We start from the raw sequence: 25379 nt of genomic DNA, 5'->3' as shown, positions 1-25379 counted from the left end.
AACCCAGGTCTGACACCAAAGACCACACCTTAACCACCGTGGGGTGTGACCTCTCACTGCCATCTCTGATTTGCTACTGGATCTTGGTTACAAAGAGTGAAACTTCAAAGCCAAGCTAGATAATGACATCTGAAAAGAGCCTTCCAAACCTGAATGCCTTTGATCCTACTCTGCTTTCCAGAGGTTTACAATAAACTCATGCAAGTGGTCCCTGGCTGACAACACGCAAGAGAAACAAGGACAGGTGACAAGGATTCCCCTCCTTGCCAAACTTGAGTCAAGTTCCTCTGAGCCCTCTTCCTAACCAAGCCTCGAACCACTGAGCTCAGTTTTGGCAAAAACCCCGTGAGAATCCCTCACCTTTGATATCTAATCAAGTTCCTCTTAGTGATTTTCCAGACACTGACCCTCTCACACTGCCTGGTTGTATTCAGAGTTGAGCTCAGTTCTATATTAGAGTCTCTCTCCCTAATGAAATAGGTGGAATATAGGAAAACCTGTCTTGCTGTTTTTAATGTCCATTATAAATAGTGCTGTAATAAACATCCTAGCACTCCTCTCCTTGTATACAAATGTCTGTTTCTCTAAGCTACTTTCTAGAAGTGGAACCACTGGGTCTTAAGATACCCGTTTTGCTAGTAGCTATACTGTTCTGAGGTACACTTGCACTAGTAGTGAATCTTTTCCTCAAATATCTAACATCTCTTGATAACATCAAACTTTATCATTTCTAATTTGATGGATAGAAAGTGATCTAACTATGGGTTTAATTTGCATTCCTGAGTTACAAGAAAATTTGAGTCTTATATGTTTAATCATTCTGATTTCAACACCCTTGATACATGTGACAATTTTTGCATCATAAATGAGGATTCAAATTACGGTCTACAAAGCAACTTCTGCAGTTTAAAAAAAAAAGACAGGGCATTTCCTCAGATAGTCAAAGGTTGGAAAACCCGAGGGACAGAGTTCACGTCGATATTTTTACTGAACAATACTGGGTATGGTGTATTCCACCTCCGTAACAGCTTACAAACTCTTCTCTGCCTTCCCACTCCAACTCTCTTTAAAACCCTCAGCAAGTCTCTAGGGGAATTACTGCAAGGAGCGCCCTAGCATGGCCTCTCTCCAATACTTTTCTACACTACAGAGTATCTAAGATACACATCTACTGAATTCAGTTTTCAGGACAAAATCCAAATCTCTTACGGCAGCACAGGAGGCCCAGCAAGATGGACCTCTCTATTCTCATGGCTCCTGAAATCCACCACCCATGGGAAACCCCTTGCTCCTCCCAGGCTCCAGGCCCCACCTCCAAAATCATTGTTCTTTCCAAGCCTTCACTCTGCTGTTTTCCAGGTGAAACGTTCTTCTCCTCCTTTATCTCACTAGCTCCTGCCCATCTCTCAAACTCCATTCCAGCATCCCCTTCTCGGCCAAGCTCTTGGGTTAGCTGCTGTCCCTGGGCAAATCTGTATCCTGGCCCTTGTAACATTGGAAGGCTTCACTGTACACTGCCTCTCTCCTTTACGAAATAATTCCAGCTCAAAAAGCTTAGGAAGGCTCAAGAAACGTTTGCTAACGAATGCGGCCCCACCGTGATGAAAATTGGGCTGTACTACTCCACTCACTACATACTACAGGGCAAGTCTCAAACGCTGGGCATTCATTTTCATCTATTAAACAAAGCACCTGACACCAACTTCCTTCTTCTGGCCTCCAGATTCTACAATTCTTGGCATGAAATAACCCATATGCGTGTAACCTCAACTCCAATAGTTAGGGGCAGGGGACCAAATCCAGCTAACTTTCACTTCCATGGTTAATGTGAATCATCCTATAATCCCCCAGCTCAAATCTCTGAGAACGAGAGCTTCCCTGACTTCTCACAAGGAATGTTTCTGTAAGTTTGAGAATTTTTGTTGTTGTCCTTCACAGGCCTTCCCCTTAGGCGACGGAGAACTGACTAGAAATGGGTGCAAACCTCCGATTTAAAAGCATCAACAGCCTGAACTGTTCCTAGATTGTGAAGGTCAGAACCAAGCCCCAGAGACCCTGCGGGCCTTCCCTGGCGGTGGGACTTCGGCAAATGCCCTCTCCTCTCGCGCTCGTTTCTCCCAGCGCTTGGAGGAGGAGCCTGGGCTTCCAGCAAGAGCACGCCCAACAAAAGAGAGCCCACCACCACCCCGCAGGACAGCGGGCGGAGAGGTCGCAGGGTTTCCCTACATCGTTTCCCGAAATTCGCAGAGTGCAAAACGAGTATTCACAAAGGGCCGGGGGGGATGAAAATCCCGGCCGTGAGGCCAAGAGCCTCGGCAGACGCGCGGCCCTTGGCCCCGGATGTTACCTCTTGTGGCTGACCGCGACGGCGATGGAGGTGACAGGATCGTGGGAAACCCTTGCGGCGCGCAGACTCAGGCGAGCCACCTCCAGGCATCCGCCCTGCAGTGATTGCGGCGCAGCGCCCTCCGTCTCTGTTTTGAGGAGCGACTGCACCGCGGTGATTGGTGAAGCTTCTCGGCGGGGCTCGGCGAAAGCCAATAGGAGGCGGGGACGAGGCTGGCGAGCTAAAAGGACTACAAGTCCCAGCGTGCAACGGCGGGGGCTTGGGGAGGCGGGTGCCAAAGAAACTAGGGTCAGGGGACTAAGGGTGTTTGGGAACCAGAGGCGTAGTGATTCCGGAAGTGTCCATCACAGGATGAAAACCAGCGCGCAGAGCACTTTAACGTCCGTCCGTTCCCCCGCCCCATCACCCAAACTTCGTTGTGAGTTCGGTGGTCTGAGTGTGGCCTGGGTTTGGGAATCTTCAAAGAATCCCCTGGTGTTTGGGGTGTGCAAACCCGTTTAATCCTTCTAAGAACCCTACGAGAGGTAGGCATTGTTACTGTCAGGCACTGTTATTGTCATCCTGGCTTCACAGGTAGAGCAACTGAGAGATTATATCGGGGAGATTAATTTTCTTAAGGTCACATACCTCTAAAGTGGCCGAGGCAGAAGTCAGACCCAGGCAGTCTAGTTCTAGAATCCCGGACTCTTCTTAATTCCTATGCAATAGTACTTCTCAAATGTTTGTTATGATAGGGAACTGGAGAGAAAAGTGAAATACTATATATACAATGCCATGTGATAGAGAACAGTAAATTGGATTGATTTGAGGGAATAAGTTCAATCCTGCCCAAAGACATCAAGGGCAAGATCTAGGATGACATTCATGAGTTGTCTCACTTGACCTTGTATAATCTTTTTTTATAGTAAGTCATGGGTCAGCAAATTTCTCCTATTTTTGTAATGAAAGGTCTTTGAGAACAGGACCTCACCCATTAGTTTAGGTGTTATCTTTGGCTGTTTTTGTGAACACGGCAGAGTTGAATAGTTATGTGTATGTGAGAGACCATATGGCCCGCAAAGTCAAAAATATTTATGGTCTGACCAGTTACAGAAAATGTTTGCCAACTACTCTGGTTAGGTAATTGGCCCAGGATCACACCTCGGAAGTGACCATGAGCTTCACGTCTAGGTCTGTCCAAGTCCACAGCCAATTCTCGTGACCACTGTGCTTTCACAGTCTTCCTCAGTGGGGAGCATGAGGAGTTCCTTCAGCCATTCATTCAATAATATATTTAGTGGATGTCCCTTATGTGCCAGGTGCAGCTAAGTGTTGAGAGAACTAGGATTCTCTTCCTTCCCCTTGGGAATTCACTGTGTGGTAAGAGAGGGCTTAACCACTGGTGGCCTTTGGCCGGTTAGGCTTTCACAGTTGAATAAATATGGTGACCTGATGCCAGGCATGTTGAGGCAAACAAAAGTCCGGGGACAGACCCCTTAGTCTCCCTCAGCAACAGTGGGGGCCGAGAGCCCAGAGTGTGGGATAAGAGATGGTGGCTGGAAGTCGAGGACCAATGGGAGATTGCCATGGTGATGGTCAAATGAGCCTCAGAAGAGGCTGCAAAGTGGCTAAAGTAGGCCAGCCAGAAGAAGGAGGCTGAGATGAGAGAGGCCAGGAGTGGGAAGTGGGTGCACATGGTGGACTCTGCCATCAAGCGACCTGGATTCAAAATGCCAGCTCTACCACTTGCAAGTTGTGTGACCTGAGCAAGTTACTTAGCTTCTCAGTGCCTGGGTTTCCTCAGCTGTTAAATGTAAAACACAGCACCTATTTCATAAGGTCTCTTTGAGAGTTAAATCAACACAGTGCTTAGCACTAAGTTTGTGCCCCATAAATATTATCTACCCCCTGGATTAAGGGGACACCGTTGGCTGCTGGGCTATAACATAAATTAAGAATTTTGATGAGGAAGAGAAGGTGGGAATTCTATGACCGTGAGCACTGCCTGTGCCATCATGGGATAGCAGCACGGTGTGGGAAATGCACCAATGGGAAACACCAGGACAGAGAGGCAGGCATTGAAACAGGTCCAGCATGGCAGGAGGACAGCACAGTGAAAAAGAGGGAGTCAGGATCCCTGTAGGCATATAGGCATGGGGACCTCCCCATCAATGCCTCTGGCAGAATTCTCACAAGAAGTCACAGTGTGGGACTCTTTCTACCATACAGTGCAATCAGACGTCAGTGAGGCTCATGACCTCTATGAATAAATGACATCACAAGAATGGGGAAGATAACTGTTGTCCCCAGAGATAGGAGCCATTTCAGATTTATGATTTTATTAGATTGAGAGATTAAGATTATAAAGCAACAAGCGTTGGGGAGCATGTGAAAGAAATCAGTTAGGTTTGGAGTAGGGTTTCTCAACCTCAGCACTACTGACATTGGGGCCAGGTAATTCTTTGTGGAAAGGTGGGGTGCTGTCCTGTGCACTGCAGGATGTTTAGCGGCATCCCTGGCCAGTAGCACACCTTCCACAATTTGTGACAACTGAAAATATCTCCAGACGTTGCCAAAAGTCTCCTGGCTGGGGAGAGCAAAATCCACACTATCTCCCATGTTGAGAACCACTGGTTTAGAGAGAGACAGGGATGAATATATCATTCATTCATTCATTCATTCATTCATTCTGATTGCTCTAATGGTTAAAGGCATGGACTCTGGATTCAGACTCCCTGGGTTTCAATTTCAAATCTGTCACTTCCTGGCTGTGTGACCTTGAGCAATCACTTCACCTCTCTGTGCTTCATAGGGTTGTTGTAAAGATCAAACGAATTAATACATGTAATGAAAAAACTAAGAACAGGCTCCAGCCAAGTGTCAGGTATTTATGGAGTGTGTAAGTGTTGGGCACCAGTCTGAACCCTGAGGGTCCTTACTGTCCATTCTCCCCACTGCAGGCAGACTGAACTTGTTTTTTGTGGGTTGTGGTTTTTTTTAAGATTTTTTTTTTTAATTGGGGAAGGGGAACAGGACTTTATTGGGGAACAGTGTGTACTTCCAGGCCTTTGTTCCAAGTCAAGTTGTTGAACTTTCAATCTTAGTTGTGGAGGGTGCCGTTCAGCTTCAAGTTGTCCTTTCAGTCTTAGTTGTGGAGGGCGCAGCTCAGCTCCAGGTGCAGTTGCGGTTGCTAGTTGCAGGGACACAGCCCACCTTCCCTTGTGGGAGTCAAACCGGCAACCTTGTGGTTGGGAGGATGCACTCCAACCAACTGAGCCATCTAGGAGCTCAGTGGCAGCTCAGCTCAAGGTGCCATGTTCAATCTTAGTTGCAGGGGGCGGAGCCCACCATCCCTTGCGGGACTTGAGGAATTGAACTGGCAACCCTGTGGTTGAGAGCCTACTGGCCCATGTGGGAATCGAACTGGCAGCCTTCGGAGTTAGGAGCACGGCGCTCCAACCACCTGAGCCACTGGGCCAGACCTGAACTTGTTTTTAAACAAGTGAATATTTCAGTTGAAGTGTAACATGTTAAAAAAAAATTCAACGGAGTCAATTTGAAGATCTAATTGGCTTTATGAAGCGATTCATGAATCGGGGACTATCCCATCTAGCAACCAAAAGAGGAGCCCAAGGGGTGGTACAAAGTGGAAGGTTTTTATAGGAAGCGGACTGGGCAGGGGGAAGAGATATTAGTGAAAGAAAAGGAAGCATTATTTTGGGGCCAAACATCTTTTTTGGGGAGGTAAAAAAGGGGAAGGGTTTTTACCATGCACATTGCCTCTTCTTCCTGTCTGGGATAGAGAGGGCCAGTGTGACAGAGTACCTTACTGGTGCTTGGCCAGAAAATTCCAGACTGGTTAATTAAGATTCTGTTTCTAGGAGAGGTTAAAATTGTAATTATATCAGATATTAAATGTAGGTTTGGTATCATGGGCTTTTAGCTTGAGTGGCACTATTTTGGGCCTGTGGTCTTCTCTTTAACACTTACATAGAGAAAAATACAACAAATTATTAATATGCAGCTCAGTAAATTTACACAAAGTGAACACATCTAGGTAACCAGCACCCAGATAAAAAACTGAGCCTGGCCAGCACCTCAGAAGCCTCCCTTGGGCCTCCTTTAGATAATTTTTTAAAAAATATTTCATACCTTTCCTTCCCCTGGGCATTTAATGATGCTGTTTCCTCTGGCCCCCAACTCCCTTTGTTTGTATTCTGATGAAACACTTCTTAGCCTTTTATTTTCTTTCAATTTCTTTTTTATCGTAGCAAAATATATCTAACATAAAATTTGCCATTTTAACCATTTTGATGTATACAGCTCAGTGGCATTAATTACATTCACATTCTTGTGCAACCGTCACCACTATCTATTTCCAAAACTTGTCATCATGGTTTCCAGCTCAAAAACCGTTCCATTTTTCCTAGAATAAAATTCTACCCAGCTGACTCTTGCCTATCTATATAACCTCATTTCCTGCCACATGACTCAGTCCATGCCAGCCAGTGGTGTTCTGGGCCTTACATGTGCAGTTCCCTCTTCCTGGAATGCCCTTCCTCTTCCAGTCACACAGCGGCACAGATGGTCTCCTCCCCAGACAGGCTGTCTGAGGCCAGCTGACCAAAAATAGTACATGAACCTCCATCACGCTCTAGCTTTTACTTTGTTTTACTATCTCACTCTATACATTTGGTAGCTCATTATTTCCCGAAGTCACTGTTTTAATGTAAACACTTAAGCTTATGAGAAAAAGACTCGATTTTTGTGGAGTCCGCTCAGCAGTGCTATGTGTCTCAGACTTCTACCACCAATGGCGGGGGAAAAAAATTTAAGGTCTTTTGGTTTATTTGTGTCATGTAACACTGTGGACAATGAATTACATGACCCTTTTAAGATGACCTTCATGTAATATTTCCATGCAAAACAAATCAGGATGTACTAGGAAGACCGGGATGGTCCATAGGAGTTGTCATAGATCAGGTCCCTGGAAGCAAAGCCAGAGAGCGATCTTTGTGCATGTGAGTTGTTAAGGGCCTGCTTTCAGGAGAAACCTGGGGGAAGGAGAGTGGGGGGAAGGAATAGGGCAAAGGAAGAAGCTCTGCAAAGATGTGGGTTCGCTGTGGGCCTCGGCCTGATCTGACGAGGAGCTTTGGAGCCCAACTTGTACCATCTAGGTTGTTCCACCCAGAGGCAAAATGGCTGAGCCGTTCATCCCACATCAGTCAATCACTTGGCCATTAGGAGGAGTGTAACCTCCCAGGCATCCCCTGGCAGGGGGCAACTTTTCACAGCGAAGGACAGAGTGGGAACCCCCTGAGGAGGGTGCAGAGTGAGCTCTAAGCAGCTACCACCGCAGGCAGAAGGAGACGCACTGGCCCAGTGAAAGGGACCTGGGCAGGGCACCAAGACCATCCACAACCCTGGAGCCATCACAACTTATGTACGATACTAAAGTCAGGTGTATATGATAGTTTTTGGTCATACTGTTCTGTTTATTTTTGTTTCTTTTAATAGACTATATTTCCTAGAGCAGTTTTAGGTTCATAGAAAAATTGAGCCGAAAGTACAGAGTTCCCATATACCACCCCCCTGCCACCCACATGTGCACAGACTCCCCAGCTATCAACATTGCACACCAGAGAGGTGAGTTTATTATGATCAATGAACCCACACTGCCACGTCATCATCATCCAAAGTCCAGAGTTTACATTAGGGCTCACTTGGTGTTGTACGTTCTGTGGGTTTGGACAAATGTCTAACTCTATAGCGTCACACAGAGTACTTTCACTGCCCTAAATGTCTTCTGCGCTCCACCTACTCATTTCTCCCTAAGCCCTGGCCACCACTCATCTTTTTACTGTCTCCATACTTTTTCCTTTTTCCAGAATGATATAGTTGGAATCCTGCACTATGTAGCCTTCTCAGATTGGCTTCTTTCACATAGTAATATGCATTCAAGTTCTTCCATGTCTTTTCATGGCTTGATAGTGCATTTCTTTTCAGCACTGACTAATATTCCATTGCCTGGATGGACCACAATTTATCCATTCATCCACTGAAGGACATCTTGCTTGTTTCCACATTTCAGCAATTATGAATAAAGCTGCTGTAAACATCCATGTACAGATTTTGTGTGGACATAAGTTTTCAACTCACTTGGATAAATACCAAGGAGCACAACTGTTGTATCATATGGTAAGAATATATTTAGTTTTGTAAGAAAGAGCCAAACTATCTTCCAAAGTGGTTATACCTGTACCATTTTGCATTCCCCCAGCAGTGAAGGAGCGTTCTTATTCTACATTCTCACCAGCATTTCGTGTTGTCAGTGTTTGGGATTTGGGCCATTCGAATAGGTGTGGAGTTAATCTACATTTCCCCAATGACACAGGATGTTGAACATGTTTTTATGTGCTTACTTGCCATCTCTATATCTTCTTTGTTAGGTGTGTCTGTTCAGGTCATTTGCCCATTTTTTAACTGGGTTATTCATTTTCTTGTTGAGTTTTAAGAGTTCTTTGTGTATTTTGGAAAATAGTCCTTTATCAGATATATCTTTTGCAAATATTTTCTCCAGTCTATGGCTTGTCTTCTCATTCTCTTGATTGATTGATTGATTTATATATATATATATATTTTAAGATTTTATTGGGGAAGGGGAACAGGCCTTTATTGGGGAACAGTGTGTACTTCCAGGACTTTTCCAAGTCAAGCTGTTGTCCTTTCAATGTTAGTTGTGGAGGGTGCAGCTCAGCTCCAGGTCCAGTTGCTGTTGTTAGTTGCAGGGAGCACAGCCCACCATCCCTTGAGGGAGTAGAGGAGTCGAACCAGCAACCTTGTGGTTGAGAGCCCGTGCTCCAACCAACTGAGCCATCTGGCCACCCAGGAGCTGAGCGGCAGCTCATTGACTTCATTCTAGTTGCGGAGGGTGCAGCTCGCTGGCCCATGTGGGAATCGAACCAGCAGCTCTTACTCTAACCAACTGAACCACCCGTCTGCCCCTATTTGTATTTTTAAAAAGTGTTTTACTCAACATGGATGAACCTTGAAAACATTATGATAAGTGAAAGGAGCCATTACAAAGGTCATATTTGTATCATTCCATTTATATTAAATGTCCACTAGGCAAATCCATACAGTGAGAAAAGTAGATTAATGGTTGCCAGGGGCTGAGAGAGAACAGAGAGTGACTGCTAATGGTACAGAGTTTCTTTTGAGGGTAATGAAAATATTCTGAAATCAGGTAGTGGTGATGGGTGCACAACTGTGAATAGACTAAAAAGCACTGAATTATACATTTTAAAAGAGTGAATTTTATGTTATATGAATTGTATCTCAATAAAGTTGTTTTTTAATACTTTGTACTATAGAGCTAAGAAGTATAAAAATTTTAGTTGAATATTTTCTATTGACATTTTAAATAAAAAGTTGGGTTTCAGGTCAGAACACAACTTCTGTATTTACATAACTTCAGTATCACTCTCCATTTTAACACGAACTCTACCTTCAGTCCTTTCTGGAAAAAGACTGGGTATAAACAAACAGATAAAGATAGAAATGCAGCTTCATTTTTGTATTCCCCAAGGTCTGGGCATTTTCACAGGTGCCTTTGCAGTATATTTTCAGCAGCAAGAGCTAAACCAAGAACGTGTGGTTGGAGTCCAGCCCCACGGGTTATAAGTCACATGTCCCAGTCCGCTGAGTCTTGGTGAAGAACTCCTAGTTTCCAACACACAATCAGTCAACATATTCGCCTTTGGGCCAGTAAGCACTTCCTAGTCACGTGGCAGATGAACTTCACGGTCTTTGACTGTCTTGTAACTGTGTGGGCTGGTCCAGGTCAGGTGACTTGTTTAGATTAACTCAGCTCGGTGCTCGGTGGAGCCAAGCATTTCCCCTAGAACCAGGTCCTGGGTGAAGCCTCTTAGCATTTTGACCTGCCCAGAATGTCAAAGCTTGGTGTGCACCGATAAGAAGGTTGATAAAGAATTCTTAGACTCCTGGGATCAGAAGGCACCTTTGAGGAGGCGGGCAGAGTGGAAACCAAACGAATTACCCAGAGACATTCTGGGCAACCGTGGGTGAGCGGCTCCACCTCCACTTTTTCTTATTTTGAAAATGAGAGAGTTGAACTCAATGATCCCTACGATCTCTTCCCACTTTAACAGATCAGCCAGTCTACAGCTTCCCAAACTGACACAGGGTGTTCACCTTGCACTCTCCAAAGAAAAATAATAAAAACAACTACAATGACTGCCATTTTCTATCACCTCATTTCCAGAAAGAAAGGACATACTAACTGGGGGGAAAAAAAGTAGGAAAGAAAGAATATCAGAATAAAAGACAGTCGTTGTAAAAAATAAAAAAACAACCCCGATTTTATTTATCTATCGTTGAAGGAGATAATTAAGGGGATGTGCCTGCTGGTTGATGGTTGAGCTGGAGGTGGGCAATCAAAGGCTCCTGACTCCCTCCCCTCTCCTTAAGACCAGGTTTCCCCCAGAGCACACAAAATGTTAGTGGCCTCCCTGTGGAATTACCTTCGAGAAGAAGTCTTTGCTCAAGCTACTAGCTGAGGAAGACACTGCAGCTCCGCCAAAATTCTCTTGGCAGATCTGGTTTCCCCCAATGCACTTTGCTCAGTAATCACTGCACAGCAGTGCATAAGAATTGGTCCACTCTGTGTTTTTATCCAGTTCCTCAAAATATTGTAGTTGTAAGCACTTAGCAAATATTGGCTGAATACCAAATGAACGCATGCAAGTTAATCAGAAGAACGCTCTGGTTTCAACTTCTGGTAACCTTCTTTCTAGATTTAATGAAGTCGCTTTCTGACTTTCAGATGTAGAATTTTAGAACTGGAATAACTTTGGACAGCAGATAGCCTAGGACCCTGGTTTTGCCAATAAAGAAATTGACATACTGAAGGAAACATGACACTTAAATCATACAGCAAGTTAGCCATGAGGACGGAAAAGGGCCTACAGGTTAAACCTGACAAGCTCAGGAGACTGAAAATAACCGCATAAGATGGTCTGAACATAAAATTCCTAGTCGTGGCCGGTAATCACATCGTTGGCCTATAGTTTCCTAAACAAAGATCAGTCTTTACCTTAAGTGAGCCTATCTGTTGTCTTTTTGCATCTAAGATAACATTGGATCCCCCAAGGAGCACAACGCACCACACCAGAGCAGGAAACTACAAAATCCCTCATTGTTCTTGTTCCCCAAATACTATCTCTATCTGCTATAAAATGCTACTAACTATCCTGTACCCACCAGTGTAAAAGAAGTGTGTGTCTATCCATTTTACTTTTTATCCAATCTCAGAGATTTCCCCGCTTTGCTTTCTCCCACCCTTAATCTACAACCAGTGGATTTCATGTAACCCTCCTTTGATTCTAATGTATAAAATAAATTGCAAAACGGCCATTTTCTGGAGCATTTTCTCAATTCGTTGAGACTTTGCTCCCTGGCAATTGGCATCAGTTTGGCTCAAATAAACTCTTATAAACTTTGTTTCTTAGGCTGTGTGTTTTTTCATTAACAGCCACAAAGCAGGACTTGACCCAGCTCATCTGATTTCCAGCTCAGATGCCTCTCCAGATGCTGCTACAGGTGAAAGAGTCTAAGACTTGGGGCTGAATCTGGGCTGATCTCAGGTCATGCCTTGAAAATCACTGGTTGAATCAAGTTCCTGGTATCACCTTGTTTTATTTTCTTATATTTCCTCTCCCAAATAAAACTTATTTTTCAATTTTAGGGTTCAATAAATCAAAGAAATACTATCAGTATTATCTCTCATCACATCTTCTATCTTCATTCCCCAAGAAGCATGAAAAGACATTGGCAAAAGCCACGATTATCTTTGGTATCCCGCAACCCATGACTTCCCCAAACCAGGACTGAATTGCACAGTGAGGCTGGCTCGTCATGTTCAGCAAAACACACAGACAATAATTAACAAAGTGCAAAAGTAGAAATAGCTAACGTGAAAAAAAGAGTTCCTCTTCTTCCTTCTTTCTCTACAGCAAAGCACTCGGTTAAAAGTGAGTTTGCTGACTGAGGAATAAAAAGCTCAAAACAGGAAGCAGTAAATAACTAACAAAGGATTGTATTCCATAAAAGTCTCCCAAACAACTTCATGCTCTCACAAATGAGTGGACAGACCCTGAACCAACGAAAAGCTATGCAGAATGTATGAGTAAATCCAACACTCATCTTCTTAGGGATGATTTATGCTGATAAACTCCCAGGGCCAATTCCTTACCTTACATCATTCAGAGAAGGAGCTCTGGTGTCTTCATACTCACACTTTTCCTGCTCCTGAACAAATGCTCTTATGTTACAACAAAACAAAACAAAACAAAACAAACAAAAACACCTTTACCCAAGTCCCCTAAAAGATCTCTTATTTTAGGCACTATGGCAGTATTCGGATCATTTGCCAAAATTTTAAATGTTTGTTTCTTTTGCTTATTTTATTAAGTGGCTGGGACTTTTAGTACAATGTTGAATAGCAGTGGGTACCCTGGGATTTTGGTTGGGTTTTTTTTAGGAATAATTAACTTTGTTATTATGAAAATTTTCAAACATAACACAAGACTGTAGAATAACAAATGCCCATATACCATCATCCAGCTTTACCATATTTGTTTCTGACCCTTAAAAAACATATATGTGAAAGCCCTCTGTCCCTGTATCCTCCTCCCAGAAGTAACTAAAAATTAATGTTTATTATTACTGTAAATTTTTATACTTTTAATATGCATTTATACACCTATAAAAATTACATAGTACAGTGAAAAGAATGGAAGAAACTTAAATGCATATTACTAAGTGAAAGAAGCCAATCTGGAAAGGCTACATACTACAGAATTCCAACTACATGACATTCTAGAAAAGGTAAAAAATACGGAGACAGTAACAAGAGCAGTGGTTGCCAGGGGTGGGGATGGAGGGATGGATTAGCAGAGTACAGAGGATTTTAGGGCAGTGAAAATACTCTGTGTGGCATTGTAATGATGGAGACATGTCATTATACTTTTATACTATACCTGAAACCATAGAACGCACAACAGCAAGACTGAACCCTGATGTAAACTATAGACGTTGGGTGATGATGACGTGTCAATATAAGTTCGTCCTTGGTAAAAAAAAAAAAAAAAAAAAAAAAAAAGTACCATTCTGGTGAGTAATGTTGAAATTGGGGACGTTATGCATGTGTGGGGGCAGAGGGTATATGGGAAGTCTCTGTACCCTCCTCTCAATTTTGTTGCAAACCTAGAACTGCTCTAAAAAGATAAAATTTTTTAATTGCATATTGTTTTGCAGCTTTAAAATTTTTAAATAAATGCTATGATTTGATACGTATACTTCTGAAACTTTTTTCCCATTGTAATTATATTTTTAATAAAAATTATTATGTTAGCTTTCGGGTAACTCTGACCAACTAGGCAAGTGGTTATCAAACACGCTGTGAGACGTAGCACAAAAGGTGAACTTGGGTTTGGGAAGAGCAGCTGTTCTACTCATACTGAGCGGAACTGCCACCTTATATCACATTGTCCTTTTTTGTTTTAACTTTTTATTACGGAACATCTCAAATATTTGCTAAAGTAGATAGCACAGCATAATGGACCCCCACGTACCGATCAACTACATTCAACGCTGATTAACTGGTGGCCGGTCTTGTTTGATTTGTACTCGCACAAAGTGCCCCTGAATTCAGATTATTTTATAGCAAATCCCAGACATCATTGTATCTCATCTGTGCCAATCAGCCCCCAAGATGGGCCCTAAGGATCCCTGTATGTCCTGTGTAGTCTTCTCCCACAGAATTCCATGTGTATTCTTCTCCCACGCGGAATCAGGGATGTGATGTGTAACATGTGAAAGATGGTGGAAGTCTTGGCTTCTGACTTCCAAAGCTGAGCCATAACAGATACTGTGGCTTCCTCACTGGTCTCTTGGATTGCTCCCTGTGGGGGACAAGGCTGAGGTAAGCCAGGCACCAGGGCCGAAAACGAAGGGAGGATTTTAAAATTTAGGGAGGTGCTGACCCTGCCCTTACACAACACTGAGCATGAATGCCTCCTTCCATTTTGCCCTGTAGGTGACTCACCGGCCTCATTCTGTCCCAGTCCTGGTGGCGGAAGGCAGCTGCCATTCCATGAGGACACTAACACATCCTTGTTGAGAAGCCCATGTGGAGAGGAACAGACCACCCACCAACAGACAGCACTGACTTGCCAGTCATGTAAGAAGCAGATCCTTCAGCCTTAGGCAAGATTTCAGATGACTGCGGCTCATAAGAGGCCTCCTGATAGAAGCTGAGTCAGAACCGCCCACCCAAACGGCTCCCAAATCCTTGCCCACAGAACTGAGGGAGATAACGTGTGAACATAATATTGCTTAAGGCCCCAGGTTTTGGGAGAATTTGTTACGCTGCAACAGATAACTAATATAGAGACTGGTACCTGCAAGTAGGTGCTGCCCTAAAAAGACCTAAAAATGGGAGAGTGGCTTTGCAATCAGCCAGAGGTAGAAACTGGAAAGACTTTGAGGAGTGTACTAATGAAAACCTAAAGGGCTTCAAGGAGGCAGGTAAAGGAAGCGTAATGGCCCTCAGGGAAGCCGGCCATGAAAGTATAAAGGAAAATGAAGAAAATACCATCAGAAACTGGAAGAAAGGAGACTCTTAATATTTAATGGCAGAAAGTTTAGCCACACTGTCACCCATAGCAACCTGGAAAGTAGAAAACCAACCTAATTAACTGGGTGATCTCATGAGAGTTTTATAGGCAAAGGGCTGAATGTGTCCCCTGGTTTCTTCTAGCGGCCTACAGTAAAATGCAAGAGGAAAGCGCTAAGCTGAAAACATAACTCTAAAACATAGAGTTGTCAGAACCTGCCAGATTTGAAAATTCCTAGACTCTCTAGGTAGCTAACAATGCTGAACTTTAGAAATGTCTTCTGGGCAAAAATCAGAGCACAAGTCAGGAAAACATGATTTAAAGATTAAACCAAAGGTGGACTGTAAAATCCTTGGCTGACGCATTAGAAAGATCTAAGGCAGTGCCTCGATAACCGGTCCAACAATAGGGCTTCTGAGAATTTTAAGAGCGTTTTTGTTCAGCTCACTCAGGCAAATTCCAAATAAAGAGGTGCTTATCTCAAAGAAATTTTGGGGGTGTTGATTTGTCTAATAAAATAAACTCCAATAAAATTTGTTAAAGACCCACAAAGTTTTAAAGAGCATTGTATTAGCAAAAGCAGCACCAATTTGGGCTGATAGTACAGATTAAGAGATCTTTGGATCCACAAAATTCTACAGACAGAAAGTAGTCTAAGAAAACTATCCAGTAATAAAGACAGGATTCATTTCACAGAAAAGGGAAGATGACTCAGAGGGTGAAACCAAGAACCATAGTGAATCTTCTCAGGCCTTGAGCCCTAATTAGGGAACTAACAACATGTGGCCTGCTGGGGCTGGGGTTCAGAATCCACTGCTACGGACCAGGGGTTCCTGTGTGTCTCCCATGCTCCCATTTTTTAATAAGAAGATCTATTCTATGCCTGTTTCACTGCTATGTGTTGGCAAGGGAGTAGATAACTTGCCTTTTTAGTTCATAGGTCTTCAGATCAAGAGTAACTGTCCTTGGGGATGTTGGGATGGTTTTTTCCTGCAGGTCCCTGCTTAGAGTTCCATCCCCCCTTGGAGATGTCTCCTGCAGGCCCCCAGCTTGGACCTCCATCCCCTTATCGGAGCTGCCTCCCTCCATCCCCTTATCTGAGCTGTCTCCCGCGGGCACTATTGTTAGAGGCCTCCCTGTCAAAACAATGTTAAGAGATCACATCTGCTAGGGACGGACCTCCCCAGCACCCTGGCCAGATTTCCCCCTAACCCGGAGGCCTAACCCTATAAAACAAAGCGCCTGACCCCAGTTAGTGCTCAGTTCTTTGGGAACAATCCCACTGAGCTCTCTGGCGTAATAAAGCTGTGTTCTCCCTGATCTCTGTGTGCCGCTTGAGTCTCTCGGTCCTCATCATTCTTCCACAACAGGGAGCTTGGCTATGGTTTAGATGGTGAGACTCTGGACTTGGAGCTGATGCTGTAATGAGATTCTTGAGGGCTTTTACAGGTGGTGCATGTGTTTTTCATGTCAGAAGGACTGAATCACTGAGGACCAGAGAGCAGACTGTGGTAGCCAGCCTCCTGACCCACAGAAACAGTGGAAGAAACGCTTACTGTTGGGGGAAGGGGGTTATCACTTAATGAAGGGTGAAATGTCTAACAAGTGCATTGTTTTGTACACCTGAAACTAATTTAAAATAAAAAAGTTTTTTAAAGAAATTGTTAATAAAAAATAAAGAAAAGCTTACTGTTGCTGTGAGCCATTACGCTTTGATGGTTATGCACTAACAGCGAACTAATACATCATCGATACATATTTTACTACATAGCTAAAAGATAAGCATGCTTTTTAAATTTTTTTATTTTGAAATAGTTATAGACGCACAGGAAGTTGCAAAAGAGATGTCCAGTGTATCCGTCACCCAGCTTCTCCCAGTGGTAACATCTTACATAACTATAGTACAATATCAAAGCCAGGAAACTGGCATTGCCAAATGTTATCAACCAGATGACAGATCTTACTCAGATTTTACCAGTTTTCACATGCACTCGTGTGTGTGTGTGTGTGTGTGTGTGTGTGTGTGCGCGCGCTCAGTTCTAAGGGATAGAGCCGCATAAAAATAAGGAACTGATCACCATACAAATCAGGATTGTTGTTTCCTTCAGGAGAGAAGAGGGTTGTGGTTGAAAAGAACAGCTGGGGGCTCTGAGGCATATATATGATACGCGTTCTGTACTTTCCTCCTTATGTGTTACGTTTCATTGCAAAGATAGGTTTGAAACTGCAGTGAAGTTTGTTTCCAAGAAAGCTGTGGATATCCTGAATAAACCCTGAAGCCTTCCTACATTAAAATACCTAAAAAACACTAGATTAAGAAATATTTTAAGTGTATTTTATATATACACATATTTTACATACCCATTTTATAGATTTATAAGATACATATTTATATACATATATACCTAGATGTACATATGTATGTTTACATATTAAAAACCACAATGAGATTACCAAGACACCCACCAAATTGGCAAAAATTGTAAAACTGGACAAAACCATCAACTTCAATGCATGAAGGAGCTCAAGAAAGTAAAACGTACCAGAAATCTGCTGATGCCAAGGTCAAAGCCAGATTCCAGAGGTGAGTGACCCCTGAGGTTCATGAATAAAGCTGATAGAAAACATGCAATCCTTCCTTTGACTCTGGGAGGAGAGAAAACTCTGTGAGGACTGTGGCCTCATTTCAGCCCTCCCATGACCATTCTCTCTTATATCTATTCCCTTTAGGTTTTAGCTCTATGCCACCCAAAACAACTCGTGTCCAGATCACCAGTGAGCTCAACACTACGAATCCACAGGTCACTTCTCAATCTCAGTATGCTTGATCTCTCACATAATTGTTTTATTGAGGTGAAATTCACATAACATTAAATTAATCATTTTAAAAGTACAATTCAGTACCATTTAGTCCATTCACAATGTTGTGCAACCACCACCTCCTACCATTTCAAGTTCCAAGATGTTTTCATCACCCCAAAAGAAAACCCTGTACCCAATCAACAGTCACTCCCCATTCCCCACTCCCCCAGCCCTTGGCAACCACTAATCTGCTCTTTGTCTCTATGAAGTGACCTATTCTGGATATTTTGTATATATGAAATCATGCCCTCTCACAGAACTTAATGTAGTCAATCACTTCCTCTTCCTTCAAACACTTTTTTTAAAAAAAGATTTTATTGGGGAATGGGAACAGGACTTTATTGGGAAACAGTGTGTACTTCCAGAACTTTTTTTTTTTTTTCCCAAGTCAAGTTGTTGTCCTTTCAATCTTAGTTATGGAGGGTGCCGTTCAGCTTCAAGTCTTAGTTGTGGATGGTTCAGCTCAGCTCCAGGTCCAGTTGCGATTGCTAGTTGCAGGGGGCGCAGCCCACCATCCCTTGCAGGAGTCGAACCAGTAACCTTGTGGTTGAGAGCATGCGCTCCAACCAACTGAGCCATCCGGGAGCTCAGTGGCAGCTCAGCTCAAGGTGCCATGTTCAATCTTAGTTGCAGGGGTCGCTGCCCACCATCCCTTGCGGGACTCAAGGAATTGAACTGGCAACCTTGTGGTTGAGAGCCCACTGGCTCATGTGGGAATCCAACCGGCAGCCTTTGGAGTTAGGAGCATGGAGCTCTAACTGCCTGAGCCACCAGGCCGGCCCAGTTCTTTCAATCTTAGTTGTGGAGGGCGCAACTCAGCTCCAGGTCCAGTTGTCATTGTTAGTTGCAGGGGTGCAGCCTACCATCTCTTGCGGGAGTTGAACTGGCAACATTGTGGTTGAGAGCCCACTGGCCCATGTGGGAATTGAACCGGCAGCCTTTGGCATTAGGAGCACGGAGCTCCAACCACCAGAGCCACCGGGCCGGCCCACCAAACACTTTTTTCATGTGGCTTCCAGGATACCTTATCTCTGCCCCTATTTATTCCCTGGCTGACTCATCCAGTCACATGGTTTTAAGTTTCATCCATGTGCTGATCTCCCCAAGCTTTTATCCAGCCATGATTCTTCCCAGAACTCCAGGCTCACATATCCCATTGCCCACCTGACATCTCCACTTGGCTGGCATACTGGCCGTGTTCGCATCTGAGCTCCCAATCTTCCCCCCGCAGTCTGCTCTTCCCACAGCCTTCTCCATCTATGTAATTCATGTCAAGTCCTCCTGCCAGTTACTCCAGAAGAAAACCTGGGAGTTTTCATCCTTGATGCTTCTCTTTCTTTCACATTCTACGTTCAACCTGTCAGCAAATCCTATTGGTTCTCTTCAAAGCAGATCTAGAATCTGACCACTTCTCATCACGTCCACAGCTATTATTCTGGTGCAGCCCGTCTCCTTTCTCCTTTCAGCAGGGTCATTGCAATGGCCTGCTCACCTGTCCTGCTCCTGTCTGTAGGCCTCTTCAGTCCATTTTCAATACATCCTCCAGTGGGGCCCTGGTTTTATTAGTCAGGTTCTCCAAAGAAACAGAAGCAATTTTATCTATCTATCTATCTATCTATCTATCTATCTATCTATCTATCTATCATCTATGAGGAAGTCATTGATGTAGTTCCAGTCCAAACAGCTGAGAACCAGGAGAAGCCAATGGTATGAGTCCCAGCCCAAGGGGAGAAGGCCCATGTCCCAGCTCAAACCCTCAGGTAGAGAGAATTCTTCCTTCCTCTGCCTTTTTGTTCTACTCAGGTCCTCAACAGATTGGATGATGTCCACCCACACTGGGGATAGCCAGCTGCTTCACTCAGCCCAATACTAATCTCATCCAGAAACACACTCACAGACACACCCAGAAATAATGGGGAGCCAGATATCTGGCATGCCCCAATCCGGTCAAATTGATAGAAAAATTGCCCACCACCTTAGTAAAACATAAGTTAAAGCATTTCTCAACTCAAAATCTTCTAATGGCTTCCCAACAATTTTGGGATAAAATGCAGAGCCTTAGCATGGCTTAGAAGGGCCTATATTATCTGAGCCCTCAAATCCAATCTTTCTGGCCCTTCTCCTGCCATCCGAGCCCCCTTTGCCCCTGCCTCAAAGGCCTCTGCACTGATTGTCCCCTCTAGCTGGAACACTTTTCCTCACCCCTCCCCACGGGCTCTCTCCATCACCTCTATGACAGGGGTGTCACCTTCTTATTCAGCCCTCTCTGACTACCCTATTGAAAATGGCCACCTTTATCCCAAACAGCACCCCTCCCTTCCCTGCTTTGTGCAGCACTTACCACCATCTCAGAAGCCAGGAATTTGACTTTCATCTGTCTCCTCTCACTGGAAGAAGATAAGCTCTACGAGGACAGGAATCTTCATTTTGTTACTTTTGTTGATATCCCCAGGACCTAGATTATACTAGGCACAAAGTAAATGCACAATAAATATTTGTTGAATCAATCAACAAATGAATTTTCCAAAAGATAGTTTAAAAAAGAAAAGGGGGTTGTAATGATCAAGCGAAAAATTCCTTATTGTTCATAGAGAGAAGATCCCACTTTTCCCAACTCCCTACCCTTAGAAAGCCCATGGTATCCTGAGAGAGTGACATGATCTTGTGAATTCAGTCCTAGACCTGTCTCTGCTCCTACCCACTGAAAAATCTATGTACTTCTTTATGAGCACAGTAACTAACAATGTGTGAAATTAAACCCAGCCTCTTTACTCTAGCTCACAAGGCCCTGCAGTATCTGGCCCAGGCCTCCCTCTCAAGCACCATCTTAAACAGCTGTCACTCGTATGCACACGGTCCAGCCATCTCACCCTTGGGAATGTTAACCTTGATGTTATCCACGTGCCCCTGTTCCCCCACCCCCCCATAATCCCACACCTTGTAGCTGTTCTCTTCCCATCCTTCAGGTCTTGGTATCAGTCTTCCCCTCTGGAGGCCTTCCCTGGTCACCCTGAGTAAACTAGGTCCTGTCCTTCTCCACATGATACCTCATTCTTTTCCTGTATAATATTTATAGTAATATGGTTTTATATTGTATTATTATAATTTGTGCAATTATAATTATGCAAATGCATAGTAATTTGCATACTGCATGTATTAACATATTGTTATTTGTTTATTTATTTAGTGTCCATCTCCCCTCCATGAAGGCATAGGCCACATCTATCTCTGTTTCCCTGTTGCGTACCTAGCACCTAGGACAGGGCTTGCTGCATGGCAAGTGCTTACATATTTGATAAATGAATAAATGCAGTGGGCCCACCCTGTGGATTAAAGTTGCCCGCAGTTAGGAGCAGAGACAGGATGTGGGGTGGATGGGGCCTAGGAGGTTTCATCAGTTGCTTAGTGGCAAAGGGACTCATCTCTAGGGGCAGCTTTGCATTGCAGACAACATGGAAAACATCAGGATTGGCCTGATGCATCTGGAGGAACTTCCAAACAGGTATGGGAAAATGAAGTTCCATGCATTGTTCAGGGTCAATTCATGGAAAAAATTACATTCTGTGCTCTATAAACAAAAGGATACAGCAATACTGGTTTTACTTGTCAATGCAGTTATAACACATATATAATAACTATACGTATTATATATGATTATTATACGTATACGTATTATATATGATACATATATTTTTTTTTTAATTTTTATTGGGAAATATTGGGGAACAGTGTGTTTCTCCAGGGCCCATCAGCTCCAAGTCATTCTGTTCTCCAATCTAGTTGTGGATGGCGCAGCTCAGCTCTAAGACCAGTTGCCGTTTTCAATCTTTAGTTGCAAGGGGTGCAGCCCACCATCCCATGCGGGACTTGAACCCGCAACCTTTTTGTTGAGACCTCGTGTTCTAACCAACTGAGCGGGCTGGCTGCCCTTACAAACATATATTTTTAAGTCATAAGTGCCCCCTGCTGGTAAAAGATAAAAATGCACAGAGGTTCACAATTTCATTCTTCAGGTCTGTTCAGTAAGGAAGTAGAATCACAGAACTAGGAGCTAAAGAAACACGGGAATCTTCTAATGAGTGTCACAAAATCCCTAGAGGAATCCTGCAGGGGCTGGGCAGGTGACATAAATGAGAGGTGTCAGGTGAGTGAAAGGCAGGGCTGTGAAGACATGGGGAGTGCATTCAGCTTCCTAAGGTGTTCTAAGTTAAAAAAAAAAATTTTTATGTTCTTTACTGTTTAAAAATACATGGTCAAAAAACAAAAAAAACAAAAAAAAAACATGGTCCAGAGTTCAAAGGGTATATACAAAAGAGGATTTGTTGGCTAATAAACGTCCGTCTCACTCCTGCTGCCTAGCCATGTTCCCCTTCCAAGGAAGTGTCCCTAGAGAGAGAGAATCTACCCATAAAAGATATTTGTATACAAATGATAGCACACCATAAACACCATTTTTTCGTTGATTTTTTAAAAAAACTTAACATACATTGTTAAGGTCATAAAGCTCTTTTCATATTCCTACATAAGAGCTTCTGTGTTTTTTAACAGCTCATAGTATTCTATTCGATGAATTTACCAAGATTTTTAAATCAGTGAACATTTAACTTGTTTCCAATATTTATTATAAGCAATACTGTAATTAATGTAACTTTGCATATGTCATTTGGCCTATGTGTAAGTATATCTGTAGTATAATTTCCTAAAAGTGGAATTGCCTTATTAATGGGAATGTGTATTTTTTAAAAATTGTTTTGAGCTACCACATACACGCAATAAAGTTAACAAATGTTAAGCATAATTTAATGAACTTTTGCATATGTATCCACACCTATAATCAGCACCAAAGTCCAGACAAATTATCAGCACCCTAGATGTAAGCTGCTTCACATCGCTTCCAGGACCCGGGGGGAGGGAGGGAGCCCCATCCCAGACAGGTTATTCTCATGAGGGCTGGGGGAGATCAAGAGAGCTGGTGGAACCACACAATAAACGCTTTGCTCAGAAAGTGGTGAAGGCACTTCGAGTGACATTCTTCCATTGGCCAAAGCAAGTCACATGATCAAGCCTGACTTGCGTGAGGCTGGAAAGGACACTCTTACAGGATGCACTGCAGTCATCTGGCAACAGGTGGTGGTGATAGCCAATCCTTAACGAGAAGAGCTACCGGATAGTTGGGAATAACAATAGCACGTACTACAGGACACTAACCGCACCTTGCTCACCGCTGTTGTGAGCATTTTATGAGGTGAAGCACGCGCAATGCTTATCGCTGTATTCCGCACGGAATACGGGTGCACTAACTGCTAGATGCTGTCTTATTATCACCACCTCCCAGGGCTGCTGAAAGGCTTTCTGTGCCCTGGACGGGGCTAAACCTGACTTGAGAGGAAGGAGTTGTAATTACTCCCAATATTTAATTTGCGGACAGTAAATCATTGAATCTAAAGGCACAGGCTTTGGAGTCAGGGGGACTCATCAGGGCAGATGATCTTAGGCAAGTTACTTAACCTCTCTGATCCCTAGTTTCCTCAACATGAAAATGGGGATCCTCGGGATATGTTGTAGGCTTATCATTAGAGCTAAATTAGCCCAATCCTGTACGCATTGTAGGCGTTGAGTATTTGTTGGGTTCACTGCATGTGGATTTTAGACTAATTGCAAACATTCAATGAACAGTATGCATGACATAACTACAATACTGTATGGAAAGCCCTATACCGGACTTTTCTATCTTTGGGGTCTCAGCTGAAATGTCACTTCCCCAGAGACCTTCCCCTTCCCCCAATCACTTCTCACCGTTTTCTTGTGTTTACAGCTCTGGCAATTCTCTGAAATTGTCCTGTTCATTCATTGCTTTACTTAATACCTGTCTCTCTCACGAGAGAGGACGCTCCATGAAATTAGCAACCTTGTCTTCTGTATCCTCAACAACCGCGGGGCAGAGGAGGAAGAGGGAAAGGTGAATGCTGGCTGCTCCACCTGGGCCTCGGGCCCCGCCAAACTCAAGCTTCAAATTCCTTCGAGGGGCACCGCCTCTGTCACCTACGTAGGTGTCAGTGGGGCCCCGCCCTGGTGGGCGTGGCCTGCAATGTTCTGCCAGCCGCGTGCAGACCGTCGTCAGAGGGAGGTGAGTCACGTCACACGCACGCAGGCGCTGGCCCCGCCCCGTCGCTCCACAGGAAGAAAAGGGCGTGGCTAGGCGTGAGGACCCTGCGGCCGCCGGCGCCGCCGCCTGAGTCGCCTCCAGGTGGCTGCGCTCCTCTCCGGGCCGCTCAGGCAGCGCGGGAGCCACTCTGTTTTTGGGTCCTCGCTGCCCTTCCACGTCTCCCGGAAGAGTTTTAGGGCCGTGGCAGGACCGTGACAGGTAGCGGACGGAGTTTGCTCAGCCTGGGCCTGCTCCCGGCTGGCGGCTGAGGGGGGTGGCCCAGAAGGGCGTCGAGGCTGTGGTGCAGCCACTCCAGAGTCCTCAGGTGAGGCGGCGGCGAGGGCCCAGCGGGCAGGACGGGTCCACTTGGGGTGTTAACGGCCTTAGGCGCGGGGGCGGCGTCCTCTCCTCGGAGACTCGTCTCCCCGCCGGGTGGAGAGCTGAGGAAGACGGCGGGAGACCCCCCTGGGCCTCGGCCGATTTTGTTTAGTGTCCCCCGCTTTCCTGCCTCCCACCCCCCAGTCTGGTTGGGCTGCTCTTCCCCCTCGAGGCTCAGCAGTGTGGGCGGGGAGCAAAGTGGGCATCTGCGCTCGCCTGCCTGGGATCCACGGACTGACACTGCCAAGACCCGCCGACTGACCCCCCGCCTGTCTTCCTCTGTTGACATCTGGCCTTCCTGCAGGCCCCGCCACCGCCACCCCATCCCACGCACTGTCACCCTCTCTCGTCACCTCCGTCACCTCCGCGTGAGCCGTTTCCTGGGGGCAGTGCCAGAGGAATTATTTGAGGGCCTTGGGCCTCTGAAATCCTGTTCCTGATGTGTGTCAATGGGGCAAGTGCCCAGGGCCCATCTTAGTGTTTATTTGGATAATTATCCTTAAGCCAAAGGCTTTTGTTTTAAAGACCTATTAACTTTAAAATGGGAGGGGAGGCGCCATGTAAGTGTGTTTTCACTGCTTTATTAGGAGAGATAATTTGCCCCATACCACTATTGTTTACTTGAGAATAATACATCTGTAGGGAGCTTTGTATGTTACAAAGCGTTTCAGCTCCATTTTCATTTGATTTCACATAAACTCCGAAATACAAAGGCAGTTAGTCCCGTTTCACAAGGAATAGGTTTACAGCAGGGGTGTCCAAACTTTTTTCAGCGTTTTTTACCAAGGACCATATTCGTTAAAATACACAAACAGCTGGGCCACTGACTGGAGGTGAAGTACATATTGCCTCACCTGGTTTATTTAAGTAAACTAAATATATTTTTGGAATTTGCTGCGGGCCATTTAACAATGGATTGCGGGCCACAGTTGGCCCACGGGCTACAGTTTTGACACCCCTGGTTTAGAGG

General features: G+C 44.5%; 2 protein-coding genes and 2 long non-coding RNA genes across 7 annotated transcripts in view; 2 read left to right on the top strand and 2 right to left on the bottom strand.

Moving 5' to 3' along the window:
• The window catches only part of LGMN (legumain), a 37022-nt gene extending 26129 nt beyond the window's left edge, over positions 1–10893 (bottom strand). The window contains exon 1 of one of the 3 annotated variants that reach the window (XM_074327025.1): positions 10870–10893. Coding sequence is in view for 1 of the 3 variants with exons in the window: in XM_019745349.2 (XP_019600908.2) it covers positions 2348–2437 (90 nt within the window). In the remaining 2 variants the exon portion in view is untranslated. Of the gene's footprint in view, positions 1–2347; positions 2504–10869 lie in introns of those variants that run through there. The other 2 variants (XM_019745360.2, XM_019745349.2) reach the window with 2 other exon arrangements.
• Positions 9455–15632, top strand: LOC141570509 (uncharacterized). The gene is made up of 4 exons (XR_012494552.1): positions 9455–10410; positions 11880–11947; positions 14155–14330; positions 14445–15632. It is a non-coding gene; the product is annotated as an uncharacterized LOC141570509 (long non-coding RNA).
• Positions 14193–24088, bottom strand: LOC109454602 (uncharacterized). Its single transcript, XR_002138486.2, has 4 exons — positions 23683–24088; positions 20228–20351; positions 17568–17670; positions 14193–14310 (listed from the first exon to the last, which is right to left on the bottom strand). It is a non-coding gene; the product is annotated as an uncharacterized LOC109454602 (long non-coding RNA).
• Positions 24089–24218: 130 nt separating this feature from the next.
• Positions 24219–25379, top strand: part of GOLGA5 (golgin A5) — a 31005-nt gene continuing 29844 nt past the window's right edge. For both annotated transcript variants that reach the window (XM_019745382.2, XM_019745375.2), the window contains exon 1: positions 24219–24356. The gene's annotated coding sequence lies outside the window, so the exon portion shown is untranslated. The remainder of the gene's footprint in view (positions 24357–25379) is intronic.

The sequence above is a fragment of the Rhinolophus sinicus genome, linkage group LG03, assembly GCF_036562045.2.
Source record: "Rhinolophus sinicus isolate RSC01 linkage group LG03, ASM3656204v1, whole genome shotgun sequence".
Lineage (NCBI taxonomy): Eukaryota > Metazoa > Chordata > Mammalia > Chiroptera > Rhinolophidae > Rhinolophus > Rhinolophus sinicus.
This window is presented reverse-complemented; position numbering and strand designations above follow the sequence as displayed.